The 18,053-nt window shown below is 35.0% G+C and overlaps 3 protein-coding genes across 3 annotated transcripts in view; 2 read left to right on the top strand and 1 right to left on the bottom strand.

The window, feature by feature from the left end:
• The window catches only part of LOC127650479 (uncharacterized), a 1,198,408-nt gene that overhangs the window by 190,490 nt on the left and 989,865 nt on the right, over window positions 1–18,053 (bottom strand).
• The window catches only part of LOC127650380 (NACHT, LRR and PYD domains-containing protein 3-like), a 1,539,373-nt gene that overhangs the window by 801,782 nt on the left and 719,538 nt on the right, over window positions 1–18,053 (top strand). The window lies entirely within an intron of this gene.
• Window positions 10,162–11,036, top strand: LOC127650469 (small nuclear ribonucleoprotein Sm D1-like). Its single transcript, XM_052135918.1, has 3 exons — window positions 10,162–10,238; window positions 10,379–10,570; window positions 10,735–11,036. Exons 1-3 carry the CDS (start codon window positions 10,169–10,171, stop codon window positions 10,809–10,811), a joined length of 339 nt encoding a protein of 112 aa, XP_051991878.1. The 5' UTR covers window positions 10,162–10,168; the 3' UTR covers window positions 10,812–11,036.

Here is an 18,053-nt window from a genome sequence, read left to right as displayed (position 1 = left end):
GGGGGAAAGAAGACTTAATTTCGTATATTGTGAATGGCAGACACATATTTAGCGCTAGTGTGGCTGTATTGTGATCTTCTCCAAGTACACGTGTGAGTTTCTCTGTATCAGTCAGTTTATGTAATGAATGATGAAATGTTTCAAACTATGGGCAGATAAACAGGAAGTGTTTCTCATCTTCTATTTGGTTTGTATCACACTGTCTGTATATCCTCTGCTCTCTCAGTAACAAGGATCTGTGATGTCTTCCTCGCTCTATCTCCAGATCATGGACATTTAGTCTATAATTAGACAGAATCATTCTTTCATTGTTTAATTGAGAAGTCATTTGCAAATGTTGTAGTTCTGTTTAGGACCGAAAAGCACTTTTGTTGAGGTCAAATTCAGTTTTTAATGTTTCATCGTGATCATGTTTTAGGTTTTTGTCAATTTATTTAACAATAAGTTTAGATTTTTAATTGGATTTGATATCAAATATATTTTCATGAATAAGTTTGAGTGAGAATATTCAGAGGGTTTGATACAGCAAGGTTTCATTGACGTCACTGAAAAAATAATGTGCTGGATTTGCTTAAAAATATTGTGCATCATTTTTGCATTCGACTTTTTAAGCAAATTCCACTAGAAATTTGAAGCAACTTCACCTAAAATAAATGAAGCTGCTATGACCAAATGAATGAGCTTCCATTCAAAAATGTTTCTTAAAATACTGTGAAACACCAGCTAATATATTTAAGGTTTTTTAACCCCAAGAGTCCGTTTACACAACTCTATATTTTAAGCTCATTCAGCTCAATTGTAAGTGCTATTAGTTCTGTTCATTTACTTTCAATTAACTTTAAAATAAAATGACCTGAAGAAATAACAGACAACTGCTGAATGTCGAAGGTTTTTATTGTCATTTACAAATGTACAATCTCACATAGACATTCATGCTTGCATAGAAACACAATACATTCTCAAATAAAAAATAGTTACAAAATCATGACGATAAACAAAAACAAGCAGTGACTTTAAGTAAATCTAAATAAACAATTTAAGATGCATTTTAACAGACTGCAGAAATATATGCAGAAAACTCTGAACTAATACTGTAATAAAAATACCAGAAACAGTTTGTATTTATAAATTAAACTATTCATTCAAAAGATAATTTCAACTTGGCCAGACATTGCCATCAAGATGCAACACCATTTACTGTATGACATCACAAAAATAAAGAAAACGTGTCAGCTTCTTTGGGTGCTGATGTGAAGGGCATAAAGTAGCCCAAAGGTCAGTGTACTGACCCAAGTTAACAAATGTCCCCAGCTCATGTTCAAGGATTTTTTGTACTTTCAAAGTTCTGGTCACCATTCACTTGCATTGAGAGGACCCACAGAGCTGAAATATTCTTCTAAACATCTTCATTTGTGTTAAGCAGAAGAAAGTCACACACATCTGGGATGGCATGAGGGTGAGTAAACGAAATAATTTTGAATGTCGGTGGATATGTTAAAATGATGCTATATAAATGTGGTGATGTAATCAGCCATTATAGGGTTAATTCCCAAATATGGTGTTCCGTGAACATATAAAACAGGTGCGACGGACATCTAGGCAAGCGTGGTATTCCTGGGTTCGGGAAATGACGTCATTTGTTGGGGCGCCGGTTTAGGTTCAGGAGGTAAGGGCTTTTGATGGCAAGTGCATCATGAATGTTTGGGTCAAGGAGGATAATTTGGGACTCGCTTATCTTGCAGTGTGGCTGAGGAGGACGGAAGACACGTGGAGTGAACGCTTATAGCGAGCTGTTTATTAACGTCTTCGAGTGCACTGCGCAGCGTGAGTATTTAACGCAGGTATGTGACGCATTTTTCTTATGCCTAAGCTAAACGAGACGATTGCCTCCTAAAACACACTTTTGAGAGGCTTTGAGGACGCTGTCGGCTCGTGCAACTTGTTCGTAATCCGTATCTGCGTGGGACAACGGTGACTCCGGACGGATTAGATGGTGTTTCACTCGCCAGTCGCCGTGTTTGCACACCTTCTATCTCTTGTTCGAACTGTGCATTATTTATGTGAAGCTGTATGCGAATTCTAACTCTACAGTGTGCCGGTCTCCATTTGGTGGAGGACGACACCCAAGCGAATCAAGACACGCTTCGGGCGTGCAACCTGCCAGGATACATCTAAATTGGTGCTGGGACAGTGTTGCTGGACTGAGGACGGGGGTAATCTTACAGGACGAAGGTCTATGTGTGTCACCCTGATACTTGTATGTTATAGTAGTGTTTGGTTTGGGTTTTGTATTTTCTGTTCTTTTGTGTTACATTGATTTTTCTGTATGTGATTTTGGGTTCATTTTTGTCGTCAAGTAGTAAGGGAATGACCCATTATCGCCCATTGTGCTCATCACGGTCTACGAACATCAGCAGGTTAGCTGGTGTTGCTGTTGAGAGAAAGATAGGCCTTGTAGCTGTGTGTGATTCATACGCTTCATTGACTGAGTTTATGTGGAATGTATATGTGTTTTTTTTTTTTGTTTATTGTTATATTGATTGTTCTTGTCTTTTCCCTTCAGAATCTGGGGTACCTGTGGTTCCTGAAGCCTTTTGGGTGTGGTGGTGGTGGTGGTCTGATTGACAGTCTGCAGTGTTCACAATGGGTGGAGTGTTGTGAGAGAGCACGAGTGGTTGCTGTGTCCAGCTGATAGGCAAGACGAATTCCCCAGGTTCTGAAGTGGTAGGATATATATGTATGTGTGTGAATGTGAGGTTTGATCTATTTTAGGATTTATTACTAAAGATCGTGTTGTATTTTATTAAATGGTGTTTTCTTGAATAAATTGTTTTATACTATCATCGGTGTCTGTTATCTGACTCCGCCACAACGTATCTGTGCGCTTTGTGTACCTGAATGATTTGTGGGTTCCCGGGTTAGTTCCGGGTGGCGTAGTTGGACTTAACCTAAAACAAATACTAACTGCCACATAAATATAAATTATGTCATCCAAATGTGTCTCCTATCTTTTATTTACTTTGAAAACCTCTGATGACTCTTTCAGTTATAGTTGTAGAGCTGCCAGGACTCTAATTTAAATGACCTGTTAGACACACATATACACACACATATATATATATATATATATATCTCATTGTAAATAAGATAAGCAACATTTATGGCTAGTTTACATTTAAGATTCATGATGAGACTATTTTCAACAGCTGCAAACCCTGCTCCATATTACAACAATATTATACTTAAAATGTGACTCTATATTACAAACCAACTTACACGTGTTGTTATCAGACCAAACATGATAATTCTCTCATCATTTATGCAGTGTGAGGGACCTCAGGCATGAGTCAGAAAATATATTTCCAAATATATAGGCTTTTATTTACTAAACCAAAAAAAAAGTTATATTTATTTAATATAAAACAAAAAAAAAAAAAAAAAACGGGAACAAAACAGACCCTCTAGACTGTGACATGGGGGAAACTTATATAGTGGCTGATCAGGCCATTCTGACACAAAAAGGGGGGTAGACAAACACATAATATATAAACAAACCACCATAACTACAAACCCTGTTAAGACAATGCTACCTAATATAAACTAAGGATAATCAATCAAATAATTATACCAACAAAATAGATAACTCTCCCACCCCATGATATTGGAGAACATGGTGCAGTCCAATTAACCATCCCCTACTTAAACAGCTTGAGTTTAGTTGGTAGTCCTTTTATCAGCCAGCCAGAGACACCCAGCAGCAACTCCCCAAGAACTGGTAACTCAAGAAAAAGAAAAGTATTCATTTCACAGAATGTAACTTAAAAATAATGAACCTGAAATTAGCCAAATTAACAGTTAACTAAATGTGTGCACCCAAATAGATGACTAAAGTCAAATAACTAATAAAACGGGTTTAAAACTAAAATCGGTGTGTCCACCATAATTATGTAATGTGAAATGAGTTACCACCGTGAGTTTCTTCTGTGTGTGGCTGCTAGTACAGCCATCACATGCAGTCTTATGCCATGTCAAACTCATTTCACTTTCTTCAGGGGAACACAAAGATTTTTGATGGATATCTGATGTGTTTGTCTATATAATGGAAGTCCATGAGATTAAAAACTTTCAATATTCATAATAATCAATGAAGATCTGCTGGTGGAAAAATGCAGTTTGTGTTTGTTGGACTGTGAAGATGTACATCTAATTGAACCCATGCAGTAAAACATTTAATATACTGAAGATCTGCAAACGAAACTTAATTACCCAGAAAACTTATTTTGGAAAATGGTCTGCACTATATAGTGCCTTTTTTAACCTTAACAGTATTCAAAGCGCTTTACACTGACACATTCACCGCTAGCCTGCCATTGGGAGCAACTTTGGGTTCAGTGTCTTGCCCAAGGACACTTCGGCATGTGGAGTCGTGTGGGCCGGGAATCGAACCACCAACCCTGCGATTAATGACCGACCCGCTCTACCACCTGACCCACAGCCGCCCCTTCATCCAAAAACTTTGTGTTGTCCACCACATATTATGAATATTAATATCTCTACATGTTTACCTTTCCCAGTACTTGTTGCAGTGTAGGAATAGTGGGTTAAGCAAGGGAAGTTTGTATAGTGCATATAGGGCTACACATAATGATTATTTTGATAATCGATTAATCTAACGATTATTAGAACGGTTATTCTGCGATAATTGCAACAATCATTAGTTCTTAACCGATTATTCCACGTGTGCCAGACTTAAAGTTTGTGTTAAACGTGTTAAATAATGTTTAATTCAGTAAAAAAAAAAACTATTGTGAAGTGTTTTTGTCTTGTTTTCCATTTAAAATTGTCTAAAAATCCTTAAAATAAGATGCGTTTACTTGAAACAATATATAAGATATTTAGACTTGCTTTAAGAGAATGTATCTTAAGTGTTTTTTGCATCTTAAATATAAGTGTTTTTTGTATATACGTGTGTGTTTTTCTCTTGGTTATACTTCTGCGATATGGAGGCCCAAACCTGCAAAAATAATAAATGAATATAATACGAAAATAAAGAATAAATGTCTTGATAAAACAAATAAAATTAGTTTAAGTTTTACATTTATTTAAAAGTAACATATTTTGCATTATGTTTATTTTTTTATTTATGTGTTCATTTATTTTATATTTATTACCACATATATTTATTTCCATATTTATATATTTATTTATATATATACATGTATTTATTTCTACTTTTCTGTGTGCAACATGGAAATGAGGGAGGCGGTCCTTGTGTAGCTCCAGTGCATCATTGGTTGAGAGCTCAATAGTATTTATCGGAAGTATAAGATGGATGTCCCACCTCAGCACCCTCTGACTCCGATTTTGAATATGCAGTGAGAGAGTCTAACAATCCAGGATGTGCTTCGACATTCATACTGGCATAAAGCTCTCCTAAAACATCAATAAGCACCTCTACTCGAAATAAAACGCATTCATTTGATGTGTGGTTATCGACTTAATTCGCTAAGTTGGGCAACTCTAGCTGGTTTAAAGGAGATTTGCCTATGACCTGACATCACATCAAAACAAGTCAAGAGTAATCGAGCACGTTTCAATCTACGATAAACCAAAGCAGGACCAGCCCATATAATTATCATACAAGAGACAGAAATGTAAGAATACAAAAATAAATATGGGAATATTAAAAATGGAAATAAATACATGTGGGAATAAATTAATGAATGCATAAATAAGTTAAAAATAATAAAGGAAAAAAGTCATACAATAATAAATTCAGGAATAAATGTAATTAAAAATAAATGTTTTATCAATACATTTATTCCTTTATTTATTTTCTTATTACAATTATGTATATTATTTTTGCGATCTTAAAGAAATAAAAATCGACCCAATGTGTTTTTATACTAGATTTTATTGATTATTTTGAATTAAAAAATAATGCGTATAAGCTTTGAAATGAGCAATCGAGCTTTGATAGTAAATAGTAACAGGAACTATTTCTCCTTCCACTCATCTAATCACAACAGACCATCATTTAACACCATGAGTAGTTTCATTTTATATTTATCCTGGTCGTTTGGAAAGTGAAATACTCTGGACTGTAAGGTCTCACAGTCTATCATCTTTGAAAACAAATGCTTTATACCCTTGAACATTTAGGCTCCACAGCATATACAAGAATATATAATGAATATAATGGTTCACTTCTGTACACATCTGTCCTGCTAGCTTATGTGTTAAAGTGCGTGTTATGCATAAGCGTGTACAAAATGATTAATGTGCAAAAGTGTGTTATTTATATGTGTAAAGGGTCATCACATGACTCCCGTCAGCGCTGCAGAATACATTGAAGTCTATGAAGTGACGTCACACAAAAGTGTTTTTCACACACACGTTTTTGCTTCACCAATAATGTCTTTGAGATACCAAGCAACAATAAATTCTTAAAAACTATCCAAATTTGTGAAGAGACATTGAATGTCTCATAATTTTCTTTAAATATGACCTTATCGTTTACGAATATCAGAGACTCCAGTTATTGAACTCATTTAAATTCACCATGAAAACGCTTCGACCTAAACATAAAAGAGTCCTTTTATTACTTTCTGCACTCAAAGCAACTGCAAGCTTTTCCCTCTCTTCCAAATACATGTTTTCAATGTTTATTGTGCATTTCTCCCACTTTTTTTTACGGGGCAAACTGGTAAAATCGCCCCGCTGTGATGCTTTCTGCAACTCTTGTATAATATGCTTGACGTTAATGTTCAGCCTCCAGAACCAAATTAAAACGGGCACGAGAAGTCTGTCTGAGGCAAAGACACAAAATCTAATGACAATCACCTCAGCATCAGTGTCCCTTGATGCGTTTGATTACGCACAGGCGAGCACACAGTTAAATCGATGCGGACCAGGAGGAAGATTTGAGTTGTCGATTGAGTTCTGTTCAGTTCATTTTTACATGTTCATATTTTAATCGTATTAGTTTTTTGTAATATTGTGTTTTTCATATGTTGTATTTTAGTGGCCTCCGCTGAAACATTCATCTGCTTTGTGTCTCTGTTGTTCATCTGTTCTGTTCATAAATAAATAAATGCATAATCTGCTGTATGCTCGTCCTGTAAATTCATGATTAAAAATCAAAATATTAACTTAAAGCTATTAAATGTATTAAAATATGACAATTAAAACATGGGTGAAAAATTATGACGGAATTGTTACGACACTGAGAAAGTCCAATACAAGCACTGCATGCGTCAAATTTCAAACATTACAAATAAACACGCTACTAAGATGGACAGAAAACATGGACAAGTTCTTGAAAAGGTAAAATATGGACGATGGTTAGCTTATGTGGGATAGTGGTGTGCCACAGAATGTTTTAGTTGTAAAAAGTGTGCCATGGAAGACAAAAGAAACACTGGCTTAAGTAGCCTAAAATCTCTAAAATAGCTCTTATTTAATTGAGATAATGTTAGTAGCCTGTGGCTGTTAATGAACATGTTTTTAGTTATTTGACCGTCGAGGATTATCTGTTCAATGATCAGAAAATAAAGCTGTCCATCTGCTGATCTCCTTTGTCTGATTGTGTTGGCTCTTTGGTTATTGGGCTGTTGAGCATAATTCCTTTAGTTTTTGTCTGTTCAGAAAGCTAATTTTAACAGTTTCCCAATTGCTTAAATGTGGTAAAAATGTGTTTGCAAAGTTTGTGTTCACAATATATTTTAAAAAGAAAGACAAACATGTTTAAAATGTTTTGAAAAAATATAATAATAATATAACCCATTTCAAAATGAAACTGAAGTTAAAATGGAAAGCTGATAGCTTAATAAAAAAAAGTTTATCTTCATAAAAATGTTTTAGAAAATCTGAAAACCTGCTCTACATCATCAACATGATCAAAACTTTGCTGAAAACTCAGTAGATTTCTGCTGCCTCATGGTGAAAGTTTTCATGCTCTTGGAAGTAAAAGACCTTGTAATATAATTTCCTAAATGGCTTCATTCATATTGTGATACTCATCTTTTTGATATGAAATCTTTGTTAAAGTAAAATGAACAATAATGTTTATATTATTACTGATATTTCAAAAATTAGTATTTATTGAACTGAAGCAGCATGTGCTTACTTAAAATTTTATTATGCTGTAGAAAAATTGGTTTAAATATGTTTTAAAAAATAATTGTCTGAATGTTTAATGTTTTAGGCTTTATAGGATTAAGCTTTATGCTTTGTATGACAAGTGCTGTCGAATATATTTCTTTTTATTATACTATTAATTGCTATAACTGCATTTCTGCATTACAAAATATAACTGGGCTTAACTGGATGGAAAAATATATTGATATTTTATTTTGTGTGGTACAAAAAGAACTGATTAAACTGGATACGTAAAGTTGGTTGAGACAAACTGTGATGTTGGTTTGACAAAACCAAAATACTTTTAAATGCTTGAAGTAGAAAGTTTTACAGGTCTTACAGTAAGACAAAGAAAGAAAGAAGAGAGCATCTAAAAGCAGATTAAATGATTCTGTGTAAGTTTGGACAGTTGAAGTATGAACATGTAGTTTAGGAGATTGTGGTGATGATGACTTCACAGGGCTTTTTTGAAGGGAGAATAATAATGGTAACCAGCTGTTGGGTCGTTCCAAACAGAATTTCCAATAAAATGACCAAATTACCACTATTCTGAGCAACACTCCTTTCAGCCCTTCAAAGCTCTCACAATGGAGGGTAAAGTCTGAATGGGACGCACCCCATCATTCAGATGAGTTAGAACTGACTGAACTCTTTGCGATGTTTCACCAAAACCATGTGTAGATGTTGCAGTAACCTTTAATTTGTTAAATGCTTACATTTTTAAATGTTTGATGAAGTTCAAATATTTAATAATATATTGTTGCCCCTATAAATACCGCATATGAACATTTATTTCATGTAATACTACAAATTATGCATAAAAAACAAGTATTAACATTGAGTTTACATTATGTGTAACAAACGTTAAAATTGTACCTTCTCTTTAAGAAAAGTCGCTGTTCAGCAAATGTATTTCAGTTGAGTGGTTTCTTTACCACTTCTTTACCAAGTGTGTATCTCAACTTTAAAATAGGCCTACACTTGGGCCAGATCCGTTTGGAAACTCGCCTGCTGGAGTCCATCCCTTTGGCCCGCATCTGACGCCTGAACTCGTACCGGATGCCGGTTTGCTCACTCCCTGATTCCGGCACGGGTCAATCGGCCCAAGTGAGGAAGCCGATGACATGCCGATGCTTCCGGAGTTGAGAAGGAATCGGACCATATAAGTGACAGCATATCAGAACTAGCCCAAGTTTTGTAACTACACTTTCTCATGCATTTTAATTATAGATTATAATACATAAGTAATAATTTTTTTTTACAAATCTATTCAACCATCTCAGTATAATTAATGTGCAAGAACTGACTTGAATGCATTAAGAACATTTATTGACAACATTTTACAAAAGTGTTTGCATGTGCATGATTTTTTATTTTTTTACAAACTGCAATTAGGCCCGTAAGTATACACATCCATGAAATACAATTTATCAACTTGAGAAATAATAATTTCTCAATACACACATTCAAAACACACTCTGACATCCGTACACACCCACACAATTTTAGCTGCATCATTTATTCAATTGGCCTGTAGTGCTCTATAATACAGCAAACAGAAAATAGGGGGAAAATCATGTATTTACTCCATAGGCTAAACATGAGAAAAATGGCGCCATCTGGTGGAAAATATAAAAAATGTAAATTTTGAAGCCAGATTTTGGAATGAAGGCATATATTATAATATCATATAATTCATGAATTTATGCTTTAATGGCACTGGGAATCAAATGTTGCTGTTTTAATGGGTTTCAATGAAGACATTTTTGTCCTGAAGTTCCCGAGTGCAACTATTTTGTGTACTCAGTGTATTGTAGGAAATGAGGTTGAAATATCAAAATTCAACCAAAAATACACACCTTTGGCAAAATTTATGACGTTGGCATTAACAGCCAAATGATTGAAAGAAATTAATAAAAATGTCCTGAAGATTGCACAAGGGTTCAAATAGTTTAAACCAAACTTATGCATATTGTTCATTTCCAAGTGGTTCCAATGTCTCTTTTTGTCTTCATCCTGCAGGTTTTTGATGAAATTGAGTCATGAAACAGTGACTATTGAACTGAAGAATGGCACACAGGTCCACGGCACGATTACTGGTAATTCTTATTTTCCATTTGTGAGACTAAACTGGCCCGGTGGGTTATACTGTTGGCAATGCATCTGATTCAAGTGTCTATTTATAAAGAATTCTTGAATTAATTGGTGAATACATTTAATTAATTTGTATAAATGTCAGGTGTGGACTTCAGTATGAACACTCACCTCAAAGCTGTGAAGATGACGCTCAAAAACAGGGAGCCGACTCAACTTGAGTCCCTCAGTATCCGTGGCAACAACATCCGCTATTACATCCTGCCCGACAGTCTTCCTCTGGACACACTGCTGGTTGACATCGAACCCAAGGTCAAGTCAAAGAAGAGAGAGGCTGGTGAGTGCTGTTGTCATGGTGATATAGTGATGGACAAGCTACACTGAATGCACTGATCGTGTATTGCTTTCAATGTTAAGAAGCAGTGAATCCGTTAACTGGTGTTCAAAACTACTATGACGATGTGTTTATGAAGTAAGTGTTAATTATTAACTTTCTTACAGTGGCTGCACGTGGCCGAGGAAGAGGGCGGGGTCGTGGCAGAGGAAGAGGGCGTGGCCGGGGAGGGCCTAGGAGATGAATCTCTGAAGCCTCTGTGCATTTTTTCACATTGTACAGCATTTTTGTTTGTTCTTCCTTTAGAAAATACTTTGTGATTCTGATTTGTTTTAATTTTGTACATTTTAAAATGCCTTCATTTTGAAAACCATATTGAGTCTTTTGTTTGTAAGTGCTGAACTGTATGTGTCACTTAAATGATGCAGAACTGTGTTTCTGTAAAGGTGTCTGGTTATTTTTCTAGATTGTTTCAATAAAGGGATAATTAAAAATCTCCACTCGAGTATTGAATGAATATTCCTTTTTATTTAAAGTGGGTCATGATGTGTTTAAACCAAATCATATGATGCGCACTGTCTCCATGGCAACAGTTTATTCTCCAGTCACTTCAAAACTTGCAGTGCAGAAATTGCCTTTTGTAAGAAAAATTGCTTGCTAGTATGTTACTCATAAGTCGGTTTAAATAAAAAGCACCTGCTAAATGTAAATGTTATGTAATGTCCTCAGAGAATTGACCAGATAGAAATACAGATATAATACCATTTTGTTGCGAAAGGTAGCTTTTTGGTTATTCAGGGTAAGACAGTCACACTTTTGAGTTGGGGGACAAAGCAGGGAAAATTTTGGTTGGGCCTACATAACATTACATTAAACAAATGCATACATTTTTTTGTACCATTCATTTTGTAAAATCTGCTGCTGAAATTTTCACCTCAGCCATTGATATTAATAATGCTTTTAAAGAGTTATATCTTGATCTCTATAGCTCCACATCTTTGTCTACTGATGAAGATATTAGAAACTTTGTGGAACCATTAGAACTCCCTAAACTGACGACTGAGCAAAAGAATTCTCTTGATTCTGAGATAACCTTGTAGGAGCTTGGCGAGGTAATTAAATCCTTGTCTACGGGCAAGACTCCGGGGCCAGATGGATTTGCCTCTCAATTATTTAGGTCAAGGTCAATTTATTTATATAGCACATTTAAGAACACTGGTGTATACCAAAGTGCTGTACATATGCAAATGAACAATAACGGGACACAGAGTAATAAAAGACTACTTTGAAAAATAACACAAAACAAGAAATTACCCATATAGTCTACAATAAACATTCATGTAAAAGCCAAGGAATACATATACTTCTGTAGGTGTGATTTAAAAACAGGAATGGACGGGGCTGGCCTAACGTCCAGAGGTATACTGTTCCTTAGTCTAATTCCAGCAACAGAAAAAGCACAATCCCCTTTAAACTTTTGGCGAGAGCGAGGTATTTGCAGGAGAAATTTGTCCGAAGATCTGAGGCTTCTAGGGGATTGTTGATAGCTCAGAAGTTCTGACAGATAAGAAGGGGCCACACCATTTAAATCTTTATAAACAAATAACAAGATCTTAAAATGGATCCTATAATGCACCGGTAACCAGTGGAGAGATGCTAAAACCGGTGAAATGTGTTCCCTCTTAGCACTAGCAGCTGCGTTTTGGACCAACTGCAGGCGATACAGAGATGAGTGATTTAGTCCCATATGCAGTGCATTTGAATAGTCAAGTATAGATGAGATGAAGGCGTGGATAACAGGTCTCCAGATCCTTAAATGAGAGCAGAGGTTTTAATTTGGCTATTTGCCTTAATTGAAAAAAGCTACTCCTTACCACAGCATTTATGTTTTCAAAAATTTAGCTTGGAGTCAAAAATCGCACCTTGGTTTTTTGCAGGATGAACATTTGGAGACAGTGTATCAAGGTTCCTAGTGATATCAGAGACAGCACCAGGGAGACCAAACACAACAACCTCAGATTTGCTCTCATTTAATTGTAGAAAGTTTTTTGCAGTCCAGCATTTAATGTCCTCAAAGCATTTTAGAAGCACAGAGCAAGAGTAATCAGAACTAAGAGGATTATATAGCTGAGTATCATCGGCATAGCAATGATATGAAATATTATATTTCTTCATGATAGAATCCAAAGGGAGCATATACAGAGAAAGTAGAATGGGTCCCAAGAGGGACCCCTGGGGTACCCCACAAGTGAACAATGCAGAAAAAGAGGACAAATTTCCAATCGTAACCCTCACAGTCCTATCTGAGAGTTTAAGAAGGATGGTCAACGGAATTTTTAGATCTTATGCTACAGAACTGGCTCCACTTTTGCTAGAAGTTTATATGGAATCATTAAAAAATGGAAAGCTTCCACCAACCATGACACAAGCCCGGATCAGTCTGATACATAAAAAGGACAAAGATCCAAGTGAGTGTAAGAGGTACTGTCCAATTTCCCTGATCCAGCTAGATGTTAAAATATTGTCAAAAATTCTGGCTAACCAATTAAGTAAAGTTATGACTTCTCTTATCAGAGATCAGGTGGGGTTTATTCGGGGCCACAGCTCTTCTGATAACATTAGGCGTCTGTACTGTTTTTGGGAGTAGTTTCCACCCCCTAAAGCAGCAGATACTCTGGAAGAGGTGATTATTGATTTTGGAAAAGTTCATGAGGCATCAGTGTATTACTCCCTGCTAATTCAGAGTCTGGGGATGGAGCTTCAACTTCTGTCAAGAGATTATGGGAGAAAGATTTTAACTAAAAGTCTGTATCTAGACATGCAAGGGTGCATCTTGTGCAATTCAAGATTTTACATAAATTCTATTAGACCCCCTCTAGATTGTGTAGGCTTGGTCTTAAAGACACACCCACCTGCTGGCGATGTCAATCAGAAGATGGAGACACTGCCAAAACACATTTTTTTGAGTGTGTGTTAAGATCACAGAATTTTGATTGAAGATTCAGTTTTATGTGTGAGGTATTGGGCACTCATTTTATTATGCCCCAGACTCTGTATTTTAGGTGACTGGACAGTCATCAATATGGAGAATAAGCCCATCAAAACTGGGTCCTAACTAGCGTTATGATTGCCAGACAGATAGTTTTAAGGGGTGGGAAGTCAGCTGGAGCACCCCCATTTCTGGAGTGGTGTTCGGAGGGTGGCAGCTTTTGAAGAGGGGTCATCCAGAAGACTGGGGAATTTATACTTGTTTGTGGGGAAATGAGGCAAATATCTGGCTTTTTTGGAGGGCTGTCGGGGAGGGACAGTAGAGAGAGAGAGAGGTGTATTGGATAATGTGTGTGATAATTATTATTTTATATATATAAATATATATTGTGTGTGTCTATAATCATGTGACCACTGGGTTTTTGTTGGGGGTCGGGAATGGGAGGGGGGTAATAGTGGGGGTTAAATACTGATTCTGTTTGTATATGTTTTTCTTTTCTTTGTTTAATAGATTAATCACTTTGTTGACTTCTCAAGAAATGCCAATTTGGATGTTCATTTTTTTCCGGATCTATCAAGTCATTCAAAGATACATTAAAATGTGTTTCACACAAAAAATACTTGAAGACACCTCTTTATGATTTTACTTTTCAGAATACAAAGTAATTTAGTTTTTTTTAAAAAGTGGTGTAAACATTCGGAGATTGTAAACAAGAAAACAATCCTCATTTAAAGTTTGAAATGTTGGTATAAGCAGTTTTAATCTTTTATTGTTATTTAAAAAAACATTAAAAGGTCAAAAAAGTATTCAAAACCAATATGAATACAAAGATTATATTTATACAAATTTATACATGTGTTTTAAACTGGAGTTTTAAAAGATTTCCCCATTTTATAATTTAGACATATTTATTTGTCATTGACCCATAAAAGTCACTTGAGGAAGAAACAAAAGGTTTCATTGTTTAACTGTCACTTCAGCAGGTGTTCTGAATAATAATGTAAAGTTACACACATCAGTGAGTCAGGTCAGTTTGTCTCTGTTGATTCTGTTGACTGTGACTTCTCTGTTTTCTTCACAATCATTACGGTTCACAATCAGTTCTCAAAGAGACGTCCATCTAAAACCTAAAATACACAAAGTAAAATTAAAATGTGCTGTATGGGACTTCATAAGCTATTTCAGAAAAACGTACTCTCGCTATCTGCGAATGATCGAACATCTCCATTACAACTCTATTTAATAGTAATCAATAGAAAACAACTCAAATCTGTTTATCACACACACAGAGACACTGAAAGAGATGAAAATAGAATTTATATATTCACAGATCAATGAATCTAATGGATATTAAATACAGTTAAATACATTTATAGTACATAAGCAACAATTCATCAGCAAAATAAAGGAGATCAATTCAAATATGATTATATTAATTATCACTACTCACCGCAGTATCTCCAGTTTATAATGTGGATCATCTTTTAGATCAGAGAGCATCTTCACTCCTGTATCGCTTAGTTTATTCCCAGACAGATTCAGTTCTTTCAGGTGTGAGGGGTTTGATCTCAGAGCTGAAGTCAGAGCAGCACAACTTTCATCTGTGACATCACAATCTCTCAACCTGCAGAGAACAACGACACACTCTTCACTCTCTCAGTTCACAACACACACATCAGTTTAACAGAGATTTGGTGGGGTGGGGGTAAGACCCCCCTTGAACATTTTGACCAGCCCACCCATTGTAACCAATGGCCAGTCACCATTCTCACCATTGTGTTGTTCCAAACCTATATGACTTTCTTTCTTCAGTGGAACAAAAAATGAGATGTTAGGCAGAATAACAGCCTCAGTCACAATTCACTTTCACTGTATGAAAAAAAGATGTAAAGAAAGTGAATGGTAACTGAAAATTCTCTCATCATTTTATCCCCCATAGAAAGTTAAAAAGTTTTAAATAATGTGTTTCACTTCAGAAGACATTAATTAATCCACTGGAGTGGATTTTATTCAGATTTTATGTGCTTTTTAGATCTTCAAAGATCTGATCACCATTCACTTGCATTGTATTAAACTACAGAGCTGAAATATTCTTCTAAAAATCTTCATTTGTGTTCAGCAGAAGAAAGAAAGTCATAAACATCTGGGATGGCATGAGGATGAATAAATGATGAGAGAATTTAAATGTTTCGGTGAACTGTCCCTTTAAATAATATTCGGCTAATATTAAGCTCAATCAACAGCATTTGTGGCATTATGTTGATTAGCACAACATTTTTATTTGACTCGTTCCTCTTTTTCTTTAAAAAAAAACAAACAAAAAAAACAAACAAACAAGTTACAGTGAGGCACTTACAATGGAAATGAATGGGGACCAATATTTGGAGGGTTTAAATTCAGAAATTTGAAGCTTATAATTTTATAAAAGCACTTACATTAATTCTTCTGTTGAAACTTGTGCATTATTTGATGCATAAAGTTGTTTAATATCGTAATTTTTACATCGTCATGGTAACAAAGTTGTAAAATCGGCTATGACTTTACACAGAAGTAGCACTAAAATCATATTTACACTCATATCTTTGTAAAAAAAAAATTATACTTTTAAAAATAAATTTGTGCGGTATCATCATTATGCGACAGACGCTGTCGACTGAGTTCAACTTAAATTGAACCCGGATTATTCCTTTAAGTTTAATTCAGTAATAAATCTTATTGTTATCGAGTGTTTTGTTTTTTTTCCATTTAAAAATCTCTAAATATTCTTAAAATCTCTAAATATTTACCTGAGAAGCAACATATAAGATTTCACTGAATGTATCTTGAATATTCTGTATAAAAGTGTATTTCTTTCACAACTTCTGCCAGTGCAGTAAAGATAAAATACACTTATATATTCAAGATAAATTATCTGAAAGTCTAAATATCTTATATGTTGTTTCTTAGGTAAATGTTTTGTTTTAAGGATTTTTTAGATATGTTAAAATATTTAATCATTAAATATTATATTCAACATTATATTCTCCGATAGCAATTTTTTTGTTCTAAACAGCGTTTTAAAGAAGTCTTAACTTCACTTGATTTTCATCCATTTAAAAAAAATCTTCTTAATAGTTGTGTTTCACAGATTTCCTCATGATAAGATAAACACATGAAACATACAGTATATTATTATTCAATATGTCACAAGACAAAACTGTGTGGACCCTTTACACATATCCGTGTTTGCAGATCGGAAGTGGAATCATAGTTAATCTTGAATGGAGGTGAATGAGAGAACACAACAAATGTCATTTTTGCTAACCTGTTTGCTCCAACAGCAAAAGAAAATAATCAAAGAAAACACTTTCATAACCTTTCAAAGAAAGATAAAAAATATAGAGCGCTGAAAAACAGCAGTAACAGCAGAGAAATAGAGAAACTTTTCTGTCACTCAACAGCTGTTAGAAGCTTCATCGCAGCTGCTGTAACTCGATTTTTAAAATGTACTCCAGGGTAGGGCCGGCCCGACCCAATAAACAAACTAAACATTTGTTTAGGGCCCCACGATTGGTTCGGGGCCCCCCACCACCCCCAATTATTTAATTTTTTGAAAATCAATTACTCTAATCAACAAAACACACAACCGTATCAATGAAACGTAGTATGTTTCGTTTCGTATATTTTTCGAAATATCTTAAACCTATTTTTGGAACTAGGATGGAGGATTTTAAATTGTGTGGGTGCCGAGAGGATGATGCGCGCAGCACTCTGCTGTTTCCGTTTTTCAACTGCCAGGAGCAGTAGCTAGGTAACAGACATCCAGCCATCATAAAGCGAACGTACCCACCTGGATCAGAGAAATGCTGTTTTCCCGAATCAGACGATAGTGCATGTCAGAAGCATGGCCTCTTTTAATATTGTTTGCTACTTTTTGTGTGCTGGATTTTTTCGTCATTACAGCGGAAACAACTTAAAATACTCCATCATTTTGGCATACAGAACTGTAAGTCATCATTAGAGTCTATAAAGGGTCTACATTTACTTGTGTAAACTCACAATAACAACAAAAACTTGTGCTTTTGTAAAATAAAGAAAATACATCCGTCTCTGTCTCCGCAAGAATATTTCTGAAACACTTCACAAAAATGAACTGAAACTCCGCAAATACTTATCACACAAACACGAAACATATGTCTAAATAAAGCTTAAAATGTCTACTTTTAAATAAAACATTTCAAATTTAAAACAATTTAAAATATGTAAATTTAAAATATTATCCTGCAATGTAATCTGTATGAAACAAATCTATGTTAGTTGACATGCTATTTTACATAAACATGTACATATTTTACTAGTGGGACTGTTTCCAGAATTGCCAGCCAAAATTCAGAGTATTGAAATTTGAAATATGTCCTAATAAGCAAGTTTTATTTACATTTAAAATGTTGTTTCGGCTAAAGCAGGTATTTAAATTGTATGCTGTGTGATAGAAATATAATATGTAATATGATATAA

This window comes from Xyrauchen texanus, chromosome 10, assembly GCF_025860055.1.
Source record: "Xyrauchen texanus isolate HMW12.3.18 chromosome 10, RBS_HiC_50CHRs, whole genome shotgun sequence".
In the NCBI taxonomy this organism is placed as follows: domain Eukaryota; kingdom Metazoa; phylum Chordata; class Actinopteri; order Cypriniformes; family Catostomidae; genus Xyrauchen; species Xyrauchen texanus.
The sequence above is the reverse complement of the archived record's forward strand: the minus strand, read 5'-3'. Positions and strand labels throughout refer to the sequence as shown.